This window comes from Sycon ciliatum, chromosome 1 (genome assembly GCF_964019385.1).
Source record: "Sycon ciliatum chromosome 1, ocSycCili1.1, whole genome shotgun sequence".
NCBI lineage: Eukaryota > Metazoa > Porifera > Calcarea > Leucosolenida > Sycettidae > Sycon > Sycon ciliatum.
The window spans coordinates 21,015,754-21,043,183 of record NC_088643.1 but is presented as its reverse complement, the minus strand read 5'-3'; the positions used below and the strand labels follow the sequence as shown (position 1 = coordinate 21,043,183).

Here is a 27,430-nt window from a genome sequence, read left to right as displayed (position 1 = left end):
ACAGCTTGAATCCTGACAGACAAGGGAATGATATGGTAGCGGGCAAGAACAAGGGAGACATCAGATAGGCGGGGCATGCAAAATACAATACGCAGCGCTCTATTACTAAGTCGGACAACACGGTCATGGAGGGAGGCAGACAGGCAGTGAGCAAAGGAATTAGACCCATACTCAAGTATGGACTGAATGGAACAGATGTAGAAAGCCCTCTTAGCATCGATCGTTAAATGGTCTCGGACCTTTCTAAACATCCCTAACTTACAGCCTATTTTACGTTCTAATTGTGCAATGTGAACTCCAAAGGAGAGATATTCGTCAAGAACTATACCGAGGTATTTCACGTGTGCACTAGGGGTGATGGTGACATCTTCAATCTGTACGTTGACATCGGGGTCAAGAGGTTTCGACTTTGGCCTGAACACAACAAGCTGGGTTTTCGAGGAGTTCAACATAAGACCTCTCGTTGCCAAGAATTCCTTTACTTTGATGTGTCTTTGTTTGTACTATGGCCTGACATACACGTAAGCCTGGGGTTCGAATTGTCTTCATCAACTGTTCGAACAAATTTTTAAAAGAGATTAGTTGAAGTGTCCCATTAGAACGGTTTCTATCATTTTAGAGTTTTTCAGTGGAATTGTCATGGCGATGATGACGTCCGATCAGATTGACCATCTCCACGTACTACATGACGTAGCAATTCCAAACCCTTCGGAACTAATCCACCTCTCCCATCGGATGAGGTTGTGGAGTTTCGAGGAGTTTCGTTTTTCTGAAGAGGCCAATAAGGACACCTCTTCAGAAAAACGAAACTCCTCGAAAAGTCAAAGAGTGACAATTCGAACGCGCCCTAAATTTGTCCACTATCCGGATTTTCTATCTTTCGAAATTCATGAACGACCACTAAGGAACTCTGTCTGTATGACACAATGTGTCCACGGCAGAGGTTTTTTTTCTCGTTTTTCTCACCTGTAGCTGCATCATACACCACCTCACACCGGATTATGTTTGCCACTTTTACTGTACTATCCGGGTACAGTGGCGTGCCCGTTTCAGCAGGATGCTACGCCGCGGCTGGCACATTGCTGTTGACATTGTATTGAACAGCAGGTGAAACCGAAGAGCACACACTCATTCTCCGCTGCTTACTACCCCAGTGATACCCAGTGATACAGCAATGTACGTTGAGCCTACAGCTTGGGGATATCAAAAGTCAATCATCACCTCGGAACCGCACAATACCCTATACTAGTACGTCGGAAACGGGCTTCTACATGGCTAGATTTTCATGCAGCATGGATGAAGACTTGCAACAAGTTTTGTTCACTTTTGCTTGTTCTCGCCAGAACAAGAAAAAAAATGCATTGGCCGGGAATCGAACCCGGGCCCCCCGCGTGGCAGGCGAGGATTCTACCACTGAACCACCAATGCTTTCACATGGAGTTATACTAAGTCCCGGGCAAAGACACTCAACCGAATTGCAATAGAGAGGTTCTGCAAAACTAAAATGCGCACAAACTTTTGCTCTACGTCACAAAGTGAGAAACTTTGCACAAACTTTCGCAACTTTGGACGGGAACTTTCATGAAATGCAACATGGATTTTCGTGAGAAGTACAGTAAGGTTCGTGGGCTCGGAAGTGGTCAACGGGTTCACCATGTGCACGTAATCGGCGTGCGAACTACGAAAATGTGCAGAACACAAATTTTGGCAACTATTTCTTTTTCTCACATTTCCTGATAGCGTATTTTGCCGTCCAGGCAGCAGCAATGCAGAGGTCCAAAATGTCAGCTATATTGTTACTGGGAGAGAAGATGTGAACTGTTCTGCCTGTCATGGCCGTGGCCATTGCCACTGCACTACTAAGGCTGTGTTCGTCATTTAGCTACCTGGTAGAGTAGAGTAGAGTCACTCTACCGATAGAGGTAGAAAGTAGATGGGTAAGTGCACGAACACTGCCCTACCGGATTTAGTAGTTTTTCACGATATGTACATGAAATGTTTCTCTTCTGTATGGAGTTGTGTACAACTCCTTGATCTTGCTGTAAATCCCGTACCTCTACCAACTTTACCGACCTCTACCAGCTTCAAACCTGGTAGAGCTGGTAGAGAAAGGTAGAATCTACTCTTTTGAGTACAAAAAAGGAACGCATCTACCAAAAGAAGTAGTTTCTACCCAAACCTGTAGACCAAAAACGAATGCCCCCTAATTTCGCGCCCCTCTTGGGGCGATCTTGGACATTTCCATGTTAGAAGAATTTTTTAGGTCTGCTTGCCAATTGCAATGAATACAAACAACTTCGTTGCAACTTGGTGTACATGGCACATAGCCATAGTACTGTTGGGTGCCAAAGAACTGTGGGCCAGCCTAGTAACCCAGCCTAGTAACCCAGCCCGTTCATATGTTCACGTACAACAGTCTATACGCAGTGGAGTCACCAAATATGTTGGTACATGTATGCTGGGCTTGGTAAAATTCCATCCTGTTCGTTCTTCGGTGCCCAACATGTCGCCAGCTGCGACTAAGGCCACGTTAAACACGACAACGCTGGGGGTGAAAACGCAACAAAATCCTTTCGGATGCATGGTTTATTTACACGGTACGCGGAGCAAAACGTAAAAGTTGCACACCAAAACGGAAGAAAACCAAAACGCTGGCCAAGGTGGAAGAATTTGAAAACGGAGAGGCCGGATAAATTTGGGTGTGTGAACAGTCGAAACGGTGTGCTGGTCTCGTTTCCCGTCACGTTTGTTTTGTTTTCGCCCGTTCACACGGATACGACAATCAAAAAATTCATGTGAGGAGTGTTGTCGTGTGGCCTGCTTTCAACTATTCCTTGAGCGTGATTGGTGCTTCCACGACAACACTTGGCACATGACGAACTTTGGCGGATCCTTTGCTTCCGTGTAGACGCGCGAAAACGATACAAACGGAGACCACCTTGGGTCAGCTTTGATCGTGTAAACGCACGAAAACGAAAAAAGAAATGCGGGACTGAAAACGGAAAACTGGCCATGTGTTGTCGTGTAAACGCAGCCTAAAATGCAACTTTCGCCCTCTTGCTTGTCACCACCCAGAACAGAAAAAAAATGCATTGGCCGGGAATCGAACCCGGGCCCCCCGCGTGGCAGGCGAGGATTCTACCACTGAACCACCAATGCTTCCACAGGAAACCACACCCAAGTCCTAGCCTCTGTTTACATTGCCCGAACACTAGCATTCCAGCCCTATTGCCGGGAGCGCAACTGTGCTAAAGGCTAATGCTGCTACATGTATGTCGTTTATGCATGGCAGTCGGACCTCCCAACCCTTCGTCCAGGTCATGCATACACGAGGCTCGCAACCACACCCACATGGCCATGTATGTTGATGTGTGCATGATTGTGCTGTAGCCACGGCGTGCCTTTCAGGTGCTCATGCACGCACGCACACATTCATGCAACACCGGACCCCATGAACACGGAAAGGGAAGAGAGGAAGTGCTTACCAGTGCTTACCGCCTAATAGCACTACAGCCAAAACATGCTTTACACAAGTCTAGTGTAAAGCATGTTTTGATTCTGATACACCACGTAACTGTTGCGAAATTCCGTCCAAGTATTATTACACCCGGTTATTCTCCAGCCGATACAGACAGTAACATACATGTTGAGTCTACTGTTTCACACTGAGGACGGACTATGCCCGAAAATTTGGCGAATCTAACTGAGGTGACTTTCGCAACAAAGAGACCATGTGTGAGTGTTTGGACTGTGTAAAGTAACATCAGCAGAGCACTAGAAGTACATATACTGCTGTGGACATTGAAATCCGTTGAGAAGTCAAGCGGACACGGGGCGCTGGCCTTGTACTGTTGTAGTCGTGAGCACTGCTGGTCCAGTTTGCATTGTGTGCGTGGACTGTAGTAAGGGCGCCAGCCGCCACCGGATTTCAATGTCCACAACAGTAGCAGGACCGTGCACCTGATGTCAGCGCAGATGGCAATAAACAACTTGGTGTTTGTCATCAGAGCACAGCAGCACACTCACCTGGTTCACCAGTAGTTGATGTATACGGCACACCGCAGGCTGGTGCCCATACTGTGTTCTCTCCCAGGCAGAGGACAAACTCGTAGCGTGTGCCCGACTGCAGCAGCGCGATCTGTGCACTCGCGCGGCCCTCGGCAAACCGCTCGGGCCAACGCAGCCAAGCGTGGTGGCGTTCGCCATCACCCCGTACCGGACGGTATCGCACTTCGTAGAGTCGGCGAGGAGCCGATGACGATGTTGCCCTGTGGGACTCGGGCAGACGCAGCGACACCAGCGTTGGCGTGCTCAGGTGGTAGTCCTCCGGTGGCTCCGGCCACACTGGACTGGCTGCACACAGCACAGAGGGGAGCATGGAGAAAAAGAGGACAAGGCATCAGATCCGGCCATTATACTCATTCAGCTTGCAATGAAAAGAGCTAAAAGTATGAGAGGAGGTGGAAAATTTACAAAAGATTAGAACACCTAATAGCGGTGGCAGTATCCACAGTGGGCGAGATGCCCCAGAAGAATCGCACCTAACAAATTCACATCACTTTCCTGTCCCACACAACATAACAATACAATTGAAGTAGATGTAGTGTAGTGTCTTTAGCTCAGCACAAATTACTCCCAACACTGGAGTGCCATGCCACTGCAATGGGCTAATTGCAATGCACTGACTGTGCTATACCTGTGGATAACGTTGCAAGCACCAGCTCTGCTGACCAGAGCATATCAGACCCTGCTGCGTCCGGTATGCCCACTGCAACGGCGTAGGCAGAAGCCGGCTCCAAGTCCGTCAAGACCAAGTACTGGCGATTGCTCGTGAATTGCTCCAAAGGAAACACATTCAGAAAAGCCTGATGGCCCCTCGGCCATTGCCCATAGGCATCGGACAACCGACGCAAGCGTACTTGAGCGCCCTGGCTGGTGTTGGCATGCCAAACTGAACGAGGTAGCCGTAGTATGCCGGACATGGGCAGAGCGTGGTGCTCAAGAAGTGCATCCTCCGGCCACACGGGACTTTCTGCAGTCAGAAGTAAACATCAAGACGTCAAAGTTGAAGTCGAGCAGAATTACATACCGGACACCAGAACAAACAGTTGTCTCAGCCATTACACATACAGTCAACTTCGCTAATAACGACTGCGGATACAACGACAATTCGGGAATAACGACAGAATTTCTATGCCCAGAGCAAAGTCACATCCAACTGTAATACATACAATGGGACTTCGGGTATAACGACACTTCGCGAATAAGGACACTTTTCTGATGCCCCGCCGAGTGTCGTTATACGCGAAGTTGACTGTACACACAAACACAAACACACACATGCCCTTTCACACCCCCCCCCCCCCACACACACACGCACAAAGACACACACGAGCACGAACACGAACACAGAGATAGGGACAGACATACAGACAGACAGACAGACAGACATACCTGTGGCAAGTGTCTGCACTACGATCGGTGCAGACCAGTGCGACTGTGGCAAACCCGGACGCCGTACTCGCACTGTGTACTTGGCCCGAGGGGATAGATCCGACAAGGTGATCAGGCCTCTAGAATCCCGCAACACATTATGTATGGTCTCCATGGGCAGTTTTTGGCTAGTGTTTGAGTTAGCAGCTCTGCTCACTCCAACGACATATTCAGCCTGTGTGTCACTCGTACTCGTGAGCACTGGTTGATATAGAGACACAGACGTGGACGTAATGTGCTCCGAAGACACAGGGTATCGCGTCCAGTACGGTGGCGTGGATGAACCAGCAGCGGCGGCCGTTGTAAACACCACCACAGCCGGCGGAGAAAGTTGTCCGGAGCTGCTGTGTTTCGCCCGCACGTTTGCCACGTACCGGGTTCCGGGCATCAAGCCAGATAGCGTAATAGCACGTGCACTTATGCCAATCTCCACGTTGCTCATGCCGCTCGTCACGAGTCCATATGGAGATGTGCCGTACTGAACAAGCCATGTATCGTAAGCCGTGCGATTAAGAATATCGGTGCTGAGGCGCCAGGGGAGGGTAAGTGTAACCGAGCGTGGGCCCAGACTGACACTGTAAACTTGCGCCTCTAGCCGCGTAGTAAAAGCTATAATGTGGACATGAAACACAAACACACACACACACACACACACACACACACACATGCACATACGCACAGACACATACACATACGCACAGACGCATACACAGGCATACGGACATAAAGCAAGAGCGTGATTCTCCACACGATTACACACCAGCAAAAGTCTAGCGAGAAAATCAATCACGCACAGCAGAGCACAGCCGAACCTCACAACAGGAGCAGGACTTGATACTGACGAATGTTAATGATAGCTTGCATGCCGCCCTATCGGTAGGACCCAAGGAATCGCACTGCAAAAGTGCTTTTGGTTGAGAATTTTCTCGAAAAAAATGTTGAGATGAGGTCTTTGTAAGGCAAAGTAATGGCGCAAAATGCAAGACTATGTCCAGTGCATTGAATATGTGCAATTTTATCAATTGTCAAAAATGGCCGCACATGCTCCTGTCGAAACACTAGCAACTATGTCCAAAGTGCACTTTGACCATGGCACATCTATGGTGGTGAGGGCCTATTGTCTTTCTTAGCCTGCCATGGCAGTGGAGTGCATAATTCCGCACTCCGTTTCCATGGTTGCCATGGGCTGTTGCCATGGGCTGTTGCCATGGTACATGTATTTTGTAAGCGCATTTTGTAATATGTCTTGTACGATCACGTTTAAAAATTGTGGTCTCCTTCATTAGCCCCTAAGGGCCGGGTTCCACTGCGGCTCCGCTGCTCGTCGTTCGCGGCTTGAAACGTCATCATGACCATAGTGACCGCGGCTCGAGCTGGAGCAGCGAGTCCGCGGCTCACCGCGAGCTTTTGCTACGATTCTTCACCAAAAACTGCGAGCCGCGGTCGCTGCTCGACCTGTTTCCCGTACTTTGCATTGTTTTGTACGCCAGAATTTTAAAATTCAAATTTTAATTCGTTGCGCAGGCCAGAACACGAGGATTTTTTTGATTTCGCGCGCGCGCGCGCGCACGCGCGCGCGTCCAGGCAGGTGAAACGTCATCAAAAAGTGTGGAGCACGACCGCGGTACCGCGAATGGCGAGTGTCAGTGGAACCGCGCTGCTCCGCTGTATGCAGCCAAGTGCCGCGGAGCAGTGGAGCCGCAGTGGAACCCGGCCCTTAGTAGCAGTTTAGGGTCAAGTTTTAGGTCAATGTTAGAACAGAGGCCGTGCAGCATGTCTGTGTCTGATAGTCCTGTAGCAAACCGCTGCGTGCTTTAGGAATCATTTGTCTTTGGCCTCAACTACTTTGTTGTCCGGTTGGCCATTGTAGCCGTCGTCTAGGGCCCGACGTAAAACCCTAAATTGGTGACCCCAGACATGCGCTCTTCAGAGTTTTCATCATGCCATCTCTGAGCTCTGGTCGCAGTTTCCTGCTCACCCCGCTCTCGGGAGCCCGTCAATCGCCGGCTGTTGACGTAAAACTTGAGCCTCACCATCTCGACACCGGATCCGCCTCGGAGCTGCTGTGGCCCCTGCCACCCTCCGGGCCCACCTGGATACCCCGCTATCCTGCCACGGCACACTGTCCAGTTGTCTTTATCGTCCGTCTTCGTCCTGGCCTCAAGCTGGAAATTGGCCACCTCCACCCCTCGTACCAGTGTTAGTACACGCACGCAGGCACACACCCGGCACCGGACTCAGTGGTCGATCCCAACGATATTGCGAAGACTGCTGTCATGACGCCATTTGGCCTATTTGAGTTTGTGCGCATGCCATTTCGCCTTTGCAACGCTGCTATCCTTCCAGCGATTTATGGATCAAGTGCAGTTTCGACTACATTGATGACTTGCTTGTCGGCAGTCCAGACGTGTCCACCCACCTTAGCCACGTGGAGCAGGTTCTGCAATGCCTCGATAAGCATGGGCTCGTCATTAATGTCTCCAAGTCAGTATTTGCCGTGCCCACAGTGGAGTTCCTGAGCCACACTGTGTCTGCCAACGGAATCTGCCCTCCTGCCAGTCGGGTCGACGCCATCCAGCAGTTCTGTGAGCCTACCTCTCTGACACAGCTCCATAAGTTCTTGGGTATGCTGAATTACTATCGCTGATTCATCCCGCATTGTGCGGAGATAGGTCAGCCCCTAACGGATCTGCTCTGCACCAAGGTCAGCAAACAGCCTGCCCATCCGCCACGTAAGCCACCTGATTTTGTCCGGCCACCAGCTGCTGCTGATGCATTTCTCGCCGCTAAAGCTGCTTTGGCCTCAGCTACACTGCTCTGCCATCCCTGTGCGCAAGCCCCGATTTGCATAATGGCTGATGCATCTGACCTGTGTGTGGGCGCTGTACTGCAACAATACGTGCACAGCCCCTGGCAACCGCTGGCCTTCTTCAGCAAGAAGTTGTCTGACACTGAGCGCCGCTATAGCACCTTCTGGCTGTCAAATACTTCCGCTACTACATCGAAGGTCGCGCGTTCCGCGTCTGGACCGACCATAAGCCGTTGACGTTTGCACTGAAGCAGACCACCACAGCATCACACTCGCCCCGTGTCCTCCGTCAGTTGTCATTCATAGCAGAATTCACCACGGACATTGGTTTCGTTAAGGGTGAGCACATGCTGCAATATTGCCCGGCCGTTCGTTTGCGCCACTGCAGTTCCGCCGTGCTGTCTTTGACTCGCTTCATGGCCTTAGTCACCCTGGGATCCGCACCAGCAACCGCCTCATTGCCGCTCGTTTTGTTTTGCCGCACATGCACCATGATATCACCACCTGGACCCGCACGTGTGAGCAGTGTCAGCGTGCCAAAGTGTTCCGCCATGTGAAGAGCCCAATTGGCCAGTTTCTGCCACCCGACGACCGGTTTGCACAAGTACATGTTGACCTTGTTGACCTTCTGCCTACCTGCCAGGGTTATACATACCTGCTAACCTGCATTGACCGCTTCACCCTGGCCAGAAGCCTTCCCTATTGCTGATTCAATTGCCGCTACAGTAGCCTCTGCCTTCGTCCATGGTTGGGTTTCCCCATTTGGCGTTCCGTCCTCCCTTGTGTCGGACCGTGGCGCTCAGTTCGAGTCCATCTCTGGTCAGAACTGATGAAGTTGCTTGGATGTCACCGCTCCCGCACCACCTCCTACCATCCCCAATCTAATGGTATGGTGGAACGCTTTCACCGCCACTTGAAGTCGTCATTGAAAGCTCTCAATAGTCCGACCCACTGGACCCACTGGCTGACATCCCTACCGTTGATCCTCCTCAGTATCCGTTCATCTACGAAGACTGACACCGATTGTTCCGCAGCTGGGCTTGTATATGAGACTAGTCTCCGGCTCCCAGGTAAGTTCTTCCCTGGCACGTCTGCTCCCACCCGCTCTGGTGGCGCCGATTGTGTCGTTCGTCTCGCCAATGCCCTGCACCGCTTGCAGCCACTGCCTGTTCGCCAGGTGTCCGACTCTACACCTATCCATCTGCCCGCTGATCTGCAATCTGCTGCTAAAGTGTTTATCCGCTGCGATGCAGTTCGCAAGCCACTTCAGCCACCCTATGCTGGTCCCTACCCTGTTGTTCGCCGCAGTGCTAAATATTTCAAAGTGCTTGTGAAAGGCACGGAGCAGGTTGTCTCTGTAGACCGTCTTAAGCCTGCCGACTTGCTTTCCTGACTCCCATTGTGCCGTTGCTCACTGCCCAGTCGTACTTAGTCACTCTGGTTTTCTACTTTCGTTTTTCTCTTTATTCTCTGGGTTTATCGTGCTCGTATCGTGCCTCTCGTCCACTGGCGGGGGACTGATATAGCAACCTGCTGCGTGCTTTAGGAATTATTTGTCTTTGACCTCAACTACTTTGTTGTCCGGTTGGCCATTGTAGCCATCGTCTAGGGCCCGACGTTAAACCCTTAAGTCCTACCGATAGGTACCGAGGTCTACGCAAGCTATCGTCTACGTTTCCATTACATTTTTGTATATTGGTTTTCTCCAGAATGGTGTTGAGAATGGGGAAGGACAAGGTTAATACCGTACTGTAAATATACAAAATTTCGGCGCCGCAAAATTTCGGCACTTCACGATTTTTGACATTTCGACGGCGATTTATTTTCGGCATGGGGTAGAGGGCATGGTATAGTGCGACAGATGCTGTGAAAAATTTCATCGGCGTTTTAATTTAGGCGTTTTGGGTCGGTGCCGAATATAGCCGAAATTAAATAGCTGCCGGAAATTTGTATATTTACAGTATTTGCTCGGTTTTCCAATGCCAATTTTGAGGAGGCTTCTACTGTTTCAATGCATTCCGGTATTCCAATAAAATCCCTAAAATTTTAATATTCAAAGCATTTGGGCCTCAGGTTAGTGTTTACACGCACTGTGTCGACCAGGATTTGGATATCATGTATCGGTGTACATGCATGTAAATGCATGTGATACACACTTGAAGTGCGGACTTGACCTTACCGAACATGACACTGCCTGGTCAACCAATGCTTTGTGAACAGGAGTCCTCGCTTCCATGCGAGAGGGGCTTGTATGATTAAAAAAAAAAAAACGGTTGTTGAATGGGGGCTATTATTCAAGTGAGTACGGTACATGATGAGAGGGAATGTGCCAACACAGGTACAGCGACATTGCTCAAACTAAAAAATAGTGTATGGAAAACTCAAAGTGGTTTCGTACCAAATACGATACCACAAGCTGCACAACGTAGACGCAACACCTCAGCATTCAGCAGAAAGGACAAAGAGCAACAATTGCTCTTGCTGGTTTGGGGTGCTGGTGCAGAGGTATTGGCGCCCGTTAGCCAACAGTCCTCTGTCCTTCAAAGTCATGAGTACACATGTACCTGCTATTGCTCTGCTGACACACACCACATGACATGATGGTCACATGACAGTATCACATGACATGGTGGTCACAGGATATGGACACATGACAGGATCACATGACATGATCACGTGATATGCACACACACTAGGCCTAGCCCAAATTTGCTCGGGGCGCTTCGATATTTTGCCGGCAAATTTTGCCCGAGCACTTTCCATATTTTGCTTGGCATTGCCTTTCGTTTCCGATATTTTGCTCCATTTTGCTCCTGCTTTGTGGCAAAAATGGCTTCGAATGAACCGTCTACTTTGGTAAAAGTGGATGGTGACTAATGAGGAAAGCAAAACCTATAATGGTGTCAGTATTACGGATTTTGTAGTAGGCATGATTTCAAAATTTATGTACCGCTGACAACCTGCATGAGCTACTTCAGCAGGACGTTGGCCCAATGAAACCAAAGAAATTTGAATAAAATTGCCAAAACACCCGGATCCTCTGAAAATTCGATATTTTGCTCGGAATTTTCCAGCAATTTCTTTTCGTGGGAAATTTCGATATTTTGCTGGAAGCATTGCCGGCAAATTTGGGCTAGGCCTAACACACACACACACACACACACACACACACACGATATGATGACATGACACAATATCGAATGTTGTGATCAAATGTGGTGTTCCTCACCTGTTTGTTCTGTAGACAGTGTGATAGGTGACGTGAAAGGCGTACCCGGGTAGCGAACTCTAATCCGATATCTTTTACGGTAGCCCACCGGCAGGTGAGAGATTTCCACAACCTGTGAGAATGGTACTTGGTGGACAACTTCATCCTTGTGTCTGTCGGAGATTTCCAAGAGGGCAACCGTCAACGTTGTATTTGTATCGTTGCTGGGAGCAGGTGGTCGGAATGCCAAAGTAGTGTGTCCATTCGTGACAGAGTAACCAACAGGCCAAACAGGAGCACCTGCCGATTCCAAAGCAAACAATAAACATAATTTTCCAAGGTCAGGGCAAAGCTTAAAAAAAATGAACCAGAGCCGGCAATGATGAGTTTCTGGCAATTAATTAATTTTAACCCTTTATGTACCAGCCATCTAATGTATGTAAAGGGCTATCGCAGCCAAAGAAGCAACCATGGTATCAAATCTAGACAACTTTTGTATATGCAAGTTGTGTTTTCCTGACTCTATATGTATCACTGCACCCAGGTAAGCATGGATATTGGTACAGCATGCAGTAGTATATGAAGGCCATAGGTGGAATACCAAAGATACGCGCCAATTGTGCATATTTCTGACCAACCAGGGTATCCAGTTTCCTCTGAGACAAAACCAGGGTATCACAAACAAATAGACTGAGAATTAGTTTGTGCTCGTGTACTGGGAACATAGGGACAAAAGAACATCATAAGCGTTGTCACAGTGCATGAAGAGTAACAACATACCAGGGAAATGGTCATATTTTCACACATTTGAGGTAAAACAATTGGCTCAAAATTGCAAATTTTGAATTCTTGTCTCAGATTCGAAATCTATATTTTTCTTCATCCACTCACATCCAGCGTCAGGTAAGTGAAAGAGAAGACAAGAAGCAGTCGCTGGCTGGTGAATTACGCCTGCCTTGACGATTTTAGGCCATCGCTGCCCTCCCTCTCGCTCCTGTTTTGAGAGCGAATACTACGATGGGATCAGCGATACAAATTTTCAATTTCGAGTCGCATTCCGCGATGATATCGCCACAGCCGACCTCTCCAATCGTCCACCACGTCTAGAAGACGTCGACATGACCTAGAACAAGCTACATCTTCGCTACAAGCAGAGAAACTGAGCGAGAACACGTTCGAAACAGCGACAATTGTTTGCGCTGAAAAGCATATTTTGAACGCGTTCGTTCTCCATACTTTCAAATGGCAACCTACCCATATCATACATCAAAATTTTCAGTGGGATCTCAGCTGTCAAGCGCAAAAAACCGCGGGTCGATCGGAGCTACGGCGGCGGGGAACGGCGCGCTTGATTGGAGTGCAGCGAACCGTACCATATGGTACGGTTCGAGATGGGGCTGGTACACAAAGGGTTAAGGCCACACCGAAAAACAGTCTGTATCGTACCTTCACATTTAACCCTTTGGAGTCCGTAATATTTTGTTTTCACTCACAAAGCGACTGTTCAGTACATGGGGTAGTGGTCTACCAGAGCAATCACACTCACCACCGTGGTGGTTTTCCAGAAATGAGTAGAAGCAAAAAACCACACTCGCAGCCACAGAATAGATAAATAGCCGAAAAACATCTAAATCCATCAAAGAACCGCCAGCAAGCGGGAGAAAAGGCCGTGAAATCAAGTGAAACAGCATGGCCAGTGGTGAGCATGGGTGACTGGGCAGCAGGGGAGCGCCTGAAAAACAATGACTCCCTACATTCCTAGCCGCGACCGCTCAACCGGGCTAGAGGAAAAACACGCCTTTCGGCCAAAAAACCTTTCTATTTTCCTTAATTCCTGCCCCGCTGCCAGTCAGACCCAAGAATAGAGATAGCAAGAAATGGTATGTAATAACCGGTGTATGTCATAATCATAAGCCACACACATAGGCATAGATTGTCAAGAAGAACAGCGGACGACTCCCATGAAAACAGGGTGGGTGGGCGGGCAACTTCAACTACCACGAGGAAAAACAAAGACCACGATGGCAGGTTCAACGGAGTTGCGCAGAACAAGAGCAAATGCACGAAAATATTTGTGAGTGAAAAATACGTTTTTTGCACTCTTTCGCTACGCTCAGCCGTGAAAAAACAAACCTTTTCACTCACAAAGCGACTGTTCAGTACATGGGGTAGTGGTCTACCAGAGCAATCACACTCACGATGTAAAGGATAGTGAGGCCGATAGGAGAGCAGCACACATAAATTTGGACAAGGAAAACGAGCAGTGTGGCGCATGGCGCCAGTGTGCCAAAGTCTTGGGCACTGTGACCACCATCTGTGGCCAAGTGTATAGTTACTATGAACATTATGGAGACCCGGCCAGACTTGCCCTGGGATGCTCACTAGTAGGCCAGGTTGGGTCCGGTGGCAACCGGACGAGCACACATCAGCCAGGATAACATGATCAGCAGTGCACTCCGAGCAGACAAAATCTCTGCGAAATGCCCGAAAGTTCCCGTGCTAGGTTGCGAGTGCTACATCATGGAGTAGTACTGCCAGTAAATTCAATGTGAGGTGCTGTACTGCCGTGATTGGGCTGGACGTCCGTTCAGTTCCTGCAAGAGAAGGAATCCTGTATCGAATGCACACGTCCGCCCCTCACACATTTACTGCACACACATGCACCCTTACGCACATTCACTGTACACACACACACACACGCACTGTACCCACACGTACTGTACACACACACATACTGTCCACACACACACGTACTGTACACACACGTACTGTACACACACACATACTGTACACACACATACTGTACACACACGTACTGCCCGTGCACGTACACTCCTCCGCGTGCCCCGACAAAAAGGGGGTGAAAAGCCGGTACCGAGACATAAAAAAAACCCACATACCTCTATGTAACTCTCACACTCTCTCTCTCTCTCGGTTTCAACATGTCTGTAATCATTCATAACCACATGATCGTTCATCAAGTCATACACCATCATGTGTCATCACTGACCATCGGGCTTCTCTCTCATCATGGCATCAAGCCATACACAACCATGTGCCATCACTGCCCATCGGGCTTCTCCCTCATCATGGCATCAAGCCATACACAACCATGTGTCATCACGGCCCATCGGGCTTCTCTCTCATCATGGCATTAAGCCATACACAACCATGTGTCATCACTGCCCATCGGGCTTCTCCCTCATCATGGCATCAAGCCATACACAACCATGTGTCATCACTGCCCATCGGGCTTCTCCCTCATCATGGCACCAAGCCATACTCATCACTGCCCATCGGGCTTCTCCCTCCCCCTCATCATGGCATCTAGCCACACACAATCATGTGTCATCACGGCCCATCGGGCTTCTCCCTCATCATGGCATCAAGCCATACACAATATTGTGTCCTCACTGCCCATTGGGCTTCTCCGTGATTATTGCATCAAGCCCTACGCCATCATGTGTCATCACTGCCCATCGGGCTTCTTACTCACTCCGTCATCACTCACATACACACTAAATAATGGCAAGCCGGGTTACCCATTTATACACCACACAAGGCCGTTCCCAATCGCTTGCATCATGTCCAGTCGTGGGTGATCCGGTGTCTGTTCCACGGCCTAGGTACTGGCTTGGTACTGAAAGGACAGCAAGAGGAAAACATATAATGCTTCATTAAGATTCAACACCGAAAACATAAGGACGGCATGCACGAGCAAGATCAAGATACGTAAAGCTTTAACCAGTTGACTTGGCCTGGCAGCTGACTGGGGTGTCTCGCACACCTTACACAATCAAAGTGGTGGCTTAACTTTTATGAATTGGTTTGGCGTTACAACAGTGGAGTTGTGCAGTGTGCCATCATGTTACCTCACCTCGCACATTGCAGACTGCAGCGACCGAGTGAGGACTACGCGCTACCTGCCGCTTTAGTTATCGCTCCGTCTGGAACGTACACTTATTTTGAGCGTGTTCAGGAACCCTAGTCTTACTCTCTGGACGAAGAAAACTTGGACAGTACTGATTCCCAACCTTGGTCAACATCGCACGCCCCCCTGCGGTTGCTGTCACATTCTCTGTTGTGTTGTTGTCGCTTGCTGCAATAGCCCATGACTATTGTCGTACATGTTTGCACTCATACAATCCCAGGCTGTACTTTGGAACTGTTTCCATTACCCATGTACTCCTTATTCTTTGCTTGCTTTTATGCTGAGAGAACATATGCTGGCTCCCTGTACTGCTTAGCCGCGTACTCATTCGGTAGAAATGTGTGAATAATACTACTAATAATCTGACGTGAGTGAGGTGGATGGGCACCTCAGGAACACAAGTTTGAAGTCAGCAAGCAGTCAACTTTTGCTTGAATTTCTTCTGGCACCATGTCTGGTGGGCCCCACCCGTGAAAAAAACAAACAAACAAACATTTGTCTCGTCCTGCCGGCCAATTGTCCCCCCCCCCCCCTTGTGTGTCCGATGGCTGCGAACGTCGATTACACCTGGCCGTAAATCTACTAGCATTTTGCACGATGTTTGACTTGGACAACATTTACTGCCATGCCATTGTTGCCCGATTTTTGTACTCAGACTGACAAACTAACTACTCTTGTTGTTCATGGTTGCCTCTACAAACACGATACAGTCATGTACATCGCTCTGCACATCCATAACATTCTGATGGTCCCGTGACATTGATCATGCACCCTGTGTAGGGCCTAGGGCGGTACGGGCTGGGCGTTTGTTTGCTCCCTTGAATACGACGGCATGTACACCCCTTTCGATTGTGTCAACTACATGATTATGTAATTCGTAAATTATCGAAAAACATCCACAGTCTCAAGTACTGATACTTATCTTTTCTCTCCGGTCCATGTGCGGTCCGAAAACTGGCTGGCTGTCCCAGTGAACTCCGGTTGGTGTTGTCAACAGACAGCTACGACCTTGCTGCCCTTCGCCACGATATCAGACAACTACTTCAGTATGACTGCGGTGTCACCTCTGCCAGGAGCTTCGCCACCATTTGGGACACGATGTTGTGATCGACAGCGCTCATCACCGACTCCGTAGACTCTAGATCTCATCACTGCGCCCACGGAAAACTCTCAAGGACTCGCTGAAGCCTTTGAGGAGTATGGTTGCGGTACAGGTAGGTGTCGACTCGACATGTCGGAACTGAGTGACCAATTGTTTTGTCAACTAAATTTTACTTCCACAATCTTTGCTGGTCGTCCGAAACGCCCTGATTTGTGTAGCTGTCAACGGTGACTCTGCTCCGCCTGGTACCAAACTTGCTTGTGTGTGGCGGATTGCGCTCAGCTCGTTTTAGCTGTTTCCGCCTTTCGCAGATCGATCTGCAGCTCCCAAAAACGTCAGGTTACTGGTACATCAGCTTGCAGGCCCAATCAGGCGATGTGGACCTTTTGTAGGCTGGATCGATTCATTATAGACGGTGCACGGCACTGTCGTTTCTTTCTTCTGGACTATTACACTGTAGATCTACTCTGAAAAAATAATAAGATGAGTGTGGCTGCGAGTGGAAACTAAAAACTGGAGCACTTGAAAACTTCAACTACCACGAGGAAAAACAAAGACCACGATGGCAGGTTCAACGGAGTTGCGCAGAACAAGAGCAAATGCACGAAAATATTTGTGAGTGAAAAATACGTTTTTTGCACTCTTTCGCTACGCTCAGCCGTGAAAAAACAAACCGCTTCCGCAGAATTTGTGACAGTCACGAAAATGCGCACTCCATTTCCAACATAACTTTGGTTCTACTTCACTGATTTTGAAGATCTTGGGCTTGTTGGAAAGCTCTTGATGAGAGACATACAATGAGCCCAAACTCGCAAAGAGCACTATTCATTGTCCGCCACAACGCGCCCCAAACGTGAGTCCAGCACCAGATCAGAGACGAAATCGGTCTCCTGTAGCCATTTCACTGAATCTAGCTCGGAACTGTTCAATTTTTTTCGAGTAGAAGCTTACCTTGCCGTGACTTCGCGCCGCGCTGGTCCTGGCATATGCCGCCTGTCATGAAGCTGGGAAAATCCCTTTTTTTCACGCACTGCTGACTCGCAGCACGCAGCGCAGAAAATTCGAAATGTTTGATCGCTCGCCGCTCACTCAAACTTCATCGGAGAGACTTCGGACCTGTTCGAGGCGATAGCTGAGAGTTTTCTCTACCATCTAGACCCTTCGATTGTTGAATTTGGTGAAGATTTGGCCAAGAACCGAAAGTTTGACTGCACCCACATGCATACAAAATGCCCATGGTTCGAAATCGAACCATGGACTCCAAAGGGTTAAATGATATAACTGATGCACTGCGCTGCCCGGAACCCATAAGCATACTTGCACACGTTGGGATATCTACTCTAAGGGAACCTCTAGCATGTCCACAGACACCACGGTACATGTCAAAGTAGCATGTTCACAGTACAGTCGTCAGTCGTTCCTCTTTAATCCAGTACTTTATAAACCAGCACCCTCTATAAGCCAGCACGATTTTCAGCAGCCAGAATGTCCTCTTCATGCGTATTGCAGCAGTAAACTAGATTTGTTAATCCCGCACCCTCCCTCATCCAGCAGAATTTCCGTAGCACAAGTGGTGCCGGATTATACATGAACCACAGTACCTGGTTCAAGCGTCTTGAATGTCAAGACGTCCGACACGAGAGGTCGCCAAGCGTGGCCCCGATTGATGAGCTGCACCTGTGTTGTCCGATTGGCACTCAGACCGGAAAGCTGGAACTGTGGACCCGACAGGTTTCCAACGGCAACCCACGGCAACCAGCTGCCATTGGCGTTTCTATGACGATGGCGCAGCACTGCGTCGGCAGCATTCCAGTCTTGTATGTCGAGGGGAGGCAGATGTAGTAACACTGAGGTTGAGGTAAAATTGGATGGGTTGAGTGCCCAGTCCGGCCAACACTGGCGATCTGTTTCCATAGTGACGTGAACACAGACCCGCCGAGCACACATGGAAATCAACGCCAACAGAATTAACCGACTGACATTCAAGTAAGGGTTGCTTCACAAACAAAACCAAATCGCTGCCGGCATGCACTGATGGTGGCGATCTAGCTCAGGTAAGACCCACAGTGTCAGTCAGAGATAACACGCGTATGGTTCAAGTGCAGTCGACTCCACATAGAAGCGGATTTTGTGATATTATAGTGAGTGAACCGTTGCCCATGTCCCTGTTTGAAGCCATACAGAATTGACCCTTTGTAGCGAACTGTTTGTTTTAACGAAGGACATCTTGTAAGGGAGCATGTGCACCAAGTGCAACAATACAGTCAAGGGCCACATGCCAGGTATGACGTGCTGCTTGTATGGTGTACGTAAGTGCATGTCTGTGACAAAGAGCTTCGGCTATAAAGAACTAATTCTCCTGCACATCAGTGTTCGTTATATCAGGAGTCGACTGCACCATAATAGTGCAAATTTTCATTTAAAAAGCAATACAAAGTGCGCCAAAGCGCTACATCAGGATAGTTCATCAGAACGTAAAGTTTTTTCGTCAGGTAGTTCATGGGGCAACAATGGTCTTTCATGATGCTTAACTTACACAGTCTTACCAAGAACGATAAAACTGCTTCTACAATTTTACTGTTGTGATGACAGCGCTGGACTCAAACCAACGCTTGGAAACTTGAATGAAGAGTCCTTAAAAATTCCAATCGCCAACGAGGCCACCGCGCATTCATTTCACTTCCATTTGCCATAAACTGCAGAACAGTCATGTGCAATGTCCATGAAGGATGCTGTGGTGATGCCAACAGCATTTGCCATCCTGAAATGACTGCACAATGGATAAGCACTAAGCAGAACTGCTTCTTTCCTTCAGTTGAAAAAATCTATGGCTGAAATCTTGATAAAGCACAGGCCCCAGTGTCGCTGATAACCGCCGTGCATGGCTCATTCCGAACTGAACAAAATTGGCGGGGGGGGGGGGGGGATCCACTCAGTCACTCGACAACTCTGTTCTGCACTACGCATTGCTCTCAGGTCAACGACGTATACAACTACAGTCTGTATCGGCTATAGCGTACCCTTTTGATTTCCGTGATCTTATCACTATAACCGATGCATCACTATAAATTATGCGATACGACCGATTTTTTTTCTTTTTTCCGATCGACACATGAAAGGCAAGGAAGTACTTCCAGCATGGCGTTTTGACAAATGAGCATGCTGCGTAGTTGACAGTGCCCGCACTTCCATACAAAAAATTCTGTTATGTACATGTACATGACTGTATCACTATAAAAATAAGCAACGTGAAGAAAGTTAAAAAAATAGGGCCTTTGATATTATTGCTACATGTATTTTAAAGTTATCACTAGAGCCGATAATAATATAGTGTGTTATGCATGTTTTGATTCTTTGTTGCCATCATAGTATCCGATATATCATTACATCCGATAATATTGGTTATAGTGATACTTGTACTGGGTAAAACACGTTTTGCTTTTGATATTTCGTACCAATATCACTGTAGCCGATATATTCTTATATCCAGTCACCCTATAGCCGATACAGACTGTACACACACTCACTGCACAACAGATCACGATGCATTCGCACACACACACACTCACTCACACTCACTCACTCACTCACACCCACCCACACACGCACACACGCACGCACGCACGCACACAAACACACACACGCACGCACGCACACACACCTTGAACCTTGAACGCCCATTGCCGTAGCAATGATAGCGATGGCTTCCTCACGCTGAGGCTCTAAACTCGAAATCTGCAGTATGGCGCATGCCGCTTGAGGCACACACACACACACACACACACTCACCTGTGCGCAGCGTTCTTAGAGACAGCACAGGGGACCGCGCCAGGCTGCCTACGCCCCGACCGTCCAGCCAGAATACCTGGTAGAGTGTGTCAGGGGAAAGGCCAATCACCGACACCAGCCGGAATTCATCGCCGAGATCCGCGGCAGGTGCATATGTGCTCCAATCAGTCCACGAGAGTTCCATCATGTTGTAACGGCGCATGTAGAGCGAGTACGTTGCGTGCGATCGCTGGCCCTTCACAGCCGGTAGAGGAAGTCTAAGTTCCCGCGAGTACACTTTCAGCACGTCCAGGAAATCCTCTGGCCAGACAGGACTGCCGATACGAATAGTCTTCACGTGGACAGATGCCATGTCATCCGGCGGCTGTTCTAACAAGCGCGCTGCGTGTGCAGCCACCGCCGTCTCAGACTGGAACTGCAGAGTGTAGAGAGTGTTGGCTTGCAAGCCCTCAATCGTTTGTTCGGTTTCTGCGGCTATGCCTGGTCCGGCAGAGGAGCGGCCTTGCGTTATGCCAGTGCCAGGTAAATGACCCAGTGCGGATGCTTCGAGACGTGCTCGGATTAGCACCGTCACCGAAGTGGAGGTCGTTTTGTGATCAATGACAGTCACCAGAAACTGTTCAGATGTGTCTGTGATGCGCAATCATAGACACAGAGACACATACACACAGACAGGGCATTGTATTATTGTTCACTAGACATTTAAAATAGCAATCGGCTCAGCCAGTCACCCTGAGATCTGCTGATGAGACCTAACAAGGTTGAAGTAGCTAGCTGTGCGGAGGCTAAGAAACACATGTGTATCCAACTGGCTCGTGCACTCCGTGCCTACAGTAACAAAATCTATTCAAAACCAACGTTACAATCTTACCGTTGTCTGGAAAGGGTGTTCGGAAGGTGAGCGTATGACCATTTTGGTAGCGTGATTTCTTCCCACCTCTTACAACCATGACATCATATGTGGTATCAGGATGAAGCTTGTCAATTAGCAGATGCTCGTGTGATGCGCTCGTGAAGACGTACGGCCAGGGGAGCCACTCGGGTTCGCTTTCATCCAACGCAACATCCACTGTGGGTTGGTGGTGGTGGTGCTGGCGGCGGCGGCGAAGGTGAAGGGAAAACCCCACTGGGGATGAGTCAGAAACAACGCGAGGATGCAGGAACGTAGCACTTCTCGCTGACACGCTGATTACTGCGAGTTGTGGTCCTGGCCAGAATGGTGAATCTGGGCATGCACAGACACGGTGATTAACCCAACTATTGGTGAATCTGAGCATACACGCTTACGGCACAGCCACACAGAATAACTCAACTATTGGCAGGTGAGCTGAACAACGTCTCACATCTGCACATTGTCCAGTCATGGCAACAACACAACTCACCACACTGTAAAATAAAACCCTTTTTTTCCTTTTAGACCAAGAGTGGTACATGTACCAAGAGTCCATGAACAAGAGTATGCAGCTGTGGTTAAGAGTCTGCGCGCGGTCTGCTGCTTTCATTATTATAACTTGCCTCCATCACATTCTGAAAAGCATGCACTCAAACCCACAATCTCTCGTACCAGCACATCCGTTTTTGCTCGATTCGTTTGAGTATCCACAAGATCTCTAAATCTTGGATGTGTGAGCTCCCGTACAACACTTCATTTCAAACCACAGGGAAAGTGTGGTGTTTGACTTCTCGCAGTGCGCGAAATGCAGCTGAATGATGTAATGAAGGTAGCGCACCGCTCATCCGGTCCACAGAAAATAGATCACAGTTGCATGCTCTTGTTTATGGACTCTTGGTTATATCAGGAGTACATAAGACCATGGTAAAAAATAAGTTGATTCTCAGGTCATGAGCCTGTGAAAATCGGTGCGAGCGAGCGATTTTTTAATTTTATTTCCCACAATTTTTTTATTTCCAAAGATAGGGTCACACATGTGTACATGGTCACATGTTCATATATTCAGGCCAGGGAGTAGAAAAATGCCGGTATTTTACTACATGTACTCTCTGATTCATGCCTTTCGCATTGACTGTTTTCATGCGCGCATATGCATGCATAGGAATTAAAAATAAACCTCGGTACGCCGCCAACAATCGGTGCGCGCGTACTTGAGAATCAAAGATAATTTTTACCATGGCCAAGTGTGCAACTCATATCTTGAGCTGCGATGGGTTCACCCACGGCGGAATTTTTTTATTGCGTCATTCTTTGGCAGGAGTATGATGAAATGGGTATGCTTTCCCGCGCTTGTTTTGTAGATACGGTGAGAGTTCGTCAGGTTCAAGACACATCGATCTATTGTCCGTTGTCCTGCTTCGACTACCGCCGCTGTAATGTACGAAATATTTGTACTTTGATCTCTGGCTACGCATGATGGCATCAGTGAGCCAAACCGCCGCCAAAGACTGATGTCATAAAAAAATTCCGCCGTGGGCTGGGGGATCGTGGAGTTGCACACTCTTGGTTATGTACTCTTGGTTATATCAAGAGTACAGAGGTTGTATGACTAGCAATTTCCCGCTGTGTTGTCTTGCTATTGGCCATCCCGGTGAATGTCCGCCTCCGCGCAAATTTCACACCACACCTGGCACCTTTTCCTGTCCCACCAGCAGCACTTGGGACAAAGAAGAGGAAGGCTCAACGTCAGCGCGGCCGGAAAAGAAGTCCGTGTCCAGCCGTAGGTCAGGTGGACAGGAACATCGATCGACGATCCCCTGTTCTACACTTACGGAGGCCGATTGCCGAAGCCGTTGTTGGCCTGCCCAACCTGGGAAACACATGTTTCCTGGACAGTGCTCTCCAGCTTCTTGCGTCCAGTCAACTGAGCAATCACTTGAGCAATGTGTACGCAGAGCAGGTAACTACTGATGTGCCCGTGATAGGACCTCTGGTTGCAACGCTAGATGCACTGAGAATGTCGCAAGGTGCACCTCCCATTAGGGAGTTGCTCCAACATTGCACGCGAGCTGCGCCGTCAATGTTCGACGGCTCTTGTCAAAATGTCACCGAGGCACTCATGTGGCTTGTTGAAACATGCGATGAGTACCTGCGCAGCAAAAGAGCCGACACCACGAGGTCTCAAATGACGATCGGCTACACCAATTCATGGTCCTGTGACTGTGCACAGTGTCCACGAAACTTTGCTGACGGCCACCGTGAATTACAGGTCCACAACATACTTGTCACTGGCGACACAAGCAAAGATGCGTACAGATGTCTGACGCACACAGCGCACCATGAATGTTCGGCATGCGGTGGAGATCACGAAATATGTCGCACATCCACTATGGCCCATGCACGTACAGGTGTCTGCATGGAAATATTCCGAGGTGTGCCTTTCCTCTTACCCACCTCGTTCAATGTTGGTGATAGACGTATGTCTCTTGTTGCGAGTGTGAACCACCATGGTGGGCAGACGGGTGGCCACTACACAGCTCGAGTGTTTCGCCATGGTTGTGTGTGGAGTGCAAATGACAGTGTAGTGTCGTTGACAGAGTCAATTGTTGACCATACCAATGTGTGCCTTGCATACTACAAATGACTTTGTGTGTCATTACGCCAATGTGTGCGCAGTCTCGCTTGCACTGCAAGCTCTGAGACCACTAATCTCGCTCCCAGCGACTTGCTGGTTGATGCTGAGGTAGCGCACTGTGTCCTCCTGCTCCACTAGTGAGGATGGGTGGTTGGTGGGAATCCTCTCAACTTGCCGTGCATTGCGTTGCTAATTGCATGTGCCCTGCTTTCTTGTGCTTCTTGCAATACAGAGACCGATATAACTATAGAATGCTTGGATGCACTGGACATGTCGGCAGCTGACGCTGCTGAGCTCCTTGCATCCGCAGAGGTGTTGGAGCCCGTGGCGCCGTCTCACGTCCTCTCCCACCCTCCCCAAGCTGACGCTGCCCCCGCAGATGCGGCTGCTGCGGGCGAAAACACCGGAGTTGACCGACGGTCGCCACGCGCGCCCCCACCTCCTCCTGTTGCCCAGCGTCCCGTGCCCAGCCCCGTCACCGTGGTGATGGAGGAGCAACGGCACGACCCCCCGCCCGCAGCAGCACCAGCAGCCGCAGCAGGGCTGGGGAACGTGAACCTGCTCGTGCAGGAGCCTGTGCCGGTGTCACAGGAGCGCGGGCACGATGCCCGGCAGCAGCGCGGACAGAATCGGCGCAGACGACGGCGCTGGGCACCTTGGCGAGGCCACGCGTCCACGCCCACACACTCCTACCACGGTAACATGTAAGTTCCGTGGCATGTGCAACGTGCCGTGCCAGTGGTTGTGGCGTATGTGCACCACCACTGAACCCTTATGTCCTGCGCTGTGTGTCCATCTGCAGTATCCATGTGCACAATGTATTCTCTGGGAGGCAGCCACGGGCCCGTGGACGTGACATGGAGAGGTAAGGAGTAGTGTGTGTGTGAATCTATCTATTCATGCATTCTGCCTACACATTTCCACCTCGGTGTCCACAACATCGACCTGTGCTAAATTCAGGGGTCGCACTTGTGTACTTAGACATCGCAGCCATTTTGATTCATCACGCACGCAGCACGTGCGCGTCAGGGTCGTGCAGCCAATCAGAGTTACGGAAAATTCAAAATATCGCAATATTTGGGCGATTTGTAAAGGGTTCCTTGGCAGCCGTTTATCTAGCTACGGCGTTGAAAATCGCAGGGCTGCTTTGACGGCCAAGTACGCGGACATCTATCGAAAGAAATTTTGAAATCGGTCAAGTAGAAGGGAAATCCGTGTGTAGGGCTTTTTTTGAGCGTTGTCGCCCTGCTTTCCAGTATTCTGACAGTAAATCTATGTCGTTGAGGAAAAAATTGATTCGGTAGATTTACGGAGGAGATTCTAATAAAGAAAATGAGCCCTCGATCATCGAAATCGGAGAAGAGATGGCTGCCAAGGAACATTTTGAAGACTGCAAGGACGGCCCGGCGCGAGCCGCTCGCGCGATCGCGCAGTGTCGGAAAGTACATGTACTTGGACTGCCTTTGAGTTTATTTGGTGCGCGGAAGGGATCAGAATGATCTGCCTGCTGAATGCAACGCTTTGCCCTGTGTCTTTGTTTTGGAACAATGTTCATGTACATTCATTGCTTTCTTTCTCCAACTCGGCGATGCCGCGTTGCTGGACCATGAAGACTCCAAGACCAACTCAAGCCGACACCGTGCGATTGTGATGTTTGTGTCACAGGTATCATACAAGTGCAGTCCGTGCAGTAGGAAAAGTACCGATACAAGTGACATAAAACAAGGAAACCATACCGTCAGTAAGTCCCGATAGGATCGCTTTCCGTAGCAGGTGTACTCGTTGCTGGTATACTCCTTGTGGATCGAAGCAACTTTGCAAACAGAACCTCTTCCTCCTGAGAAATGCTCCACTCGCATGATTCCCACGGTCGTTGTTCTGAGTATTGACACGCGAATTCAAAGCGGGAATATTTGCGCGCAAGCCTTAGACCTCCACTTACCAGTAAGTTTGCTGTTGTGACTTACAACTAAATGGAAGTCTATTTTGAAAGGAGAACGGGGAAAGAGAACGTCGCCGTGTCAAAACAAGAACGGTATCAGTGAAGAAGAAACTCTGTTCACAGAAATCAGATATCTGCAGGTCTTGATGTACGTAGCTAGCTTTGTAGCGCTTGTGCAGTTTTGTATGCAAACAATGCATTGAGAACCACACACGTGATCCAAAAGAGCACGCGTCGCGCATGCAGTCAAAAGCAAGATGGCCGCGATGTCGAGAGCTGATCATGATACCAAGTGCGACCCCTAAAATTGTTGGACAAGGAAAATTTCCCACAAGCCGCAACTAGTGAACTTCCCGATGTGTGCGGGCCATAAGCTCGCATCAGTGGTATGCAATGGCTGAATGCTTCACAGTCTCCGTCTGTTGCCTAAACACGCATTCTTCTGCCTTCTCCCTTCGTTCGTGTCCAGGTCGCCTTAGTTTCAATCGCCGCTCATCACTGGGCCATTGAAACAGCGTCGACAGCATTCATGCAATTAAAAATGTTTCGTCTGCAAGCCAATATGTTGAATTAAGTCTGCTGACGTCGGGAGGGCACAGGATCACGGTCATAGGATTACACCACCACTACTGCATGGTACCAGGGGCACTAATTCGCTAGTAGGGTACCACCACCACTACTACAGGGTATCAGTGGCCGTGTAAGTTTGCCAGTAGTAGATCTAAACGTGGGATATCCAACAATGTTACATGGGAGTTCAGCGACGACCATGCATGGCCTATACTAATATTACTATGGGGCTGTGGACCAGCGTCCCCATCTGCATCCACAGGTGTAGGTAGGAACCGCGTGCTACTGGTGCGTTCGGGTTCCGTCATTCCCTATTTAGGTGGACCATTTCACATTGGGGTGATAAAGGGCCAGTTCTAATTTCATACTTTTACGACGGGGCTGCACCAGTAAAGGTTTTTCAGAACGGGTCACAGAGCGGTTTTTATATGGATATCAAGAGTACAGTACAGAGGTTGTATGACTAGCAATTTCCCGCTCTGTGTTGTCTTGCTATTGGCCATCCCGGTGACTATCAATGTGTCTCCCATATGGTCTAGTGGTTAGGATTCGGCGCTCTCACCGCCGCGGCCCGGGTTCGATTCCCGGTGTGGGAACATTCTTTTCTTTTTTCAAAGAAGTTTGATCGAGTTTTGGAAGAGTTCGTGTTGGCATGGTGTCGACACCTGTAAAAAAAGAAAGCATCTGGGAACTGGCTGTCGATCGCTTTTTCTTTTAGGTTCGTCGTTGAAAACATCGTCAGCGGATAAAGAACGGAGAGGTCTGGATGGTGGCAGGAATTGATAGGGAGTTGATGGCGATGACATGAGCACTGTACGGTCTGCACCGTACACAAATGCACGCACGGCCAATTTCACCAACCCTACCGTAATATTCACACTTACATGTACCTGAACGGAGTTTGGCCCAAGCATGATAACGTCACCCATCTACAATTCTATTGTCATGCACCTACATTTTTCCTTCTAATTCTGGCGTCAGAATCACACCTTTTGCACACAAAAATCTCCTCAAAATCACCCCCGGCAACTCATAAAAACAATGTAGTTTATACCGTGG

General features: G+C 49.1%; 1 protein-coding gene and 3 non-coding genes across 4 annotated transcripts in view; 1 reads left to right on the top strand and 3 right to left on the bottom strand.

The window, feature by feature from the left end:
* LOC135817622 (uncharacterized) overlaps nucleotides 1–27,430 on the bottom strand; it is a 132,697-nt gene that overhangs the window by 43,923 nt on the left and 61,344 nt on the right. The window contains exons 28-34 of the mRNA XM_065330848.1: nucleotides 21,204–21,557; nucleotides 20,333–20,962; nucleotides 18,145–18,447; nucleotides 11,532–11,810; nucleotides 5,455–6,102; nucleotides 4,697–5,032; nucleotides 4,027–4,353 (exon numbers count right to left, since the gene is read on the bottom strand). Of these exons, the coding sequence (XP_065186920.1) occupies nucleotides 4,027–4,353; nucleotides 4,697–5,032; nucleotides 5,455–6,102; nucleotides 11,532–11,810; nucleotides 18,145–18,447; nucleotides 20,333–20,962; nucleotides 21,204–21,557 (2,877 nt within the window). The remainder of the gene's footprint in view (nucleotides 1–4,026; nucleotides 4,354–4,696; nucleotides 5,033–5,454; nucleotides 6,103–11,531; nucleotides 11,811–18,144; nucleotides 18,448–20,332; nucleotides 20,963–21,203; nucleotides 21,558–27,430) is intronic.
* Nucleotides 1,358–1,428, bottom strand: Trnag-gcc (transfer RNA glycine (anticodon GCC)). Its single transcript has one exon. It is a non-coding gene; the product is annotated as a tRNA-Gly (tRNA).
* Nucleotides 3,089–3,159, bottom strand: Trnag-gcc (transfer RNA glycine (anticodon GCC)). Its single transcript has one exon. It is a non-coding gene; the product is annotated as a tRNA-Gly (tRNA).
* Trnae-cuc (transfer RNA glutamic acid (anticodon CUC)) lies at nucleotides 26,896–26,967 on the top strand. Its single transcript has one exon. It is a non-coding gene; the product is annotated as a tRNA-Glu (tRNA).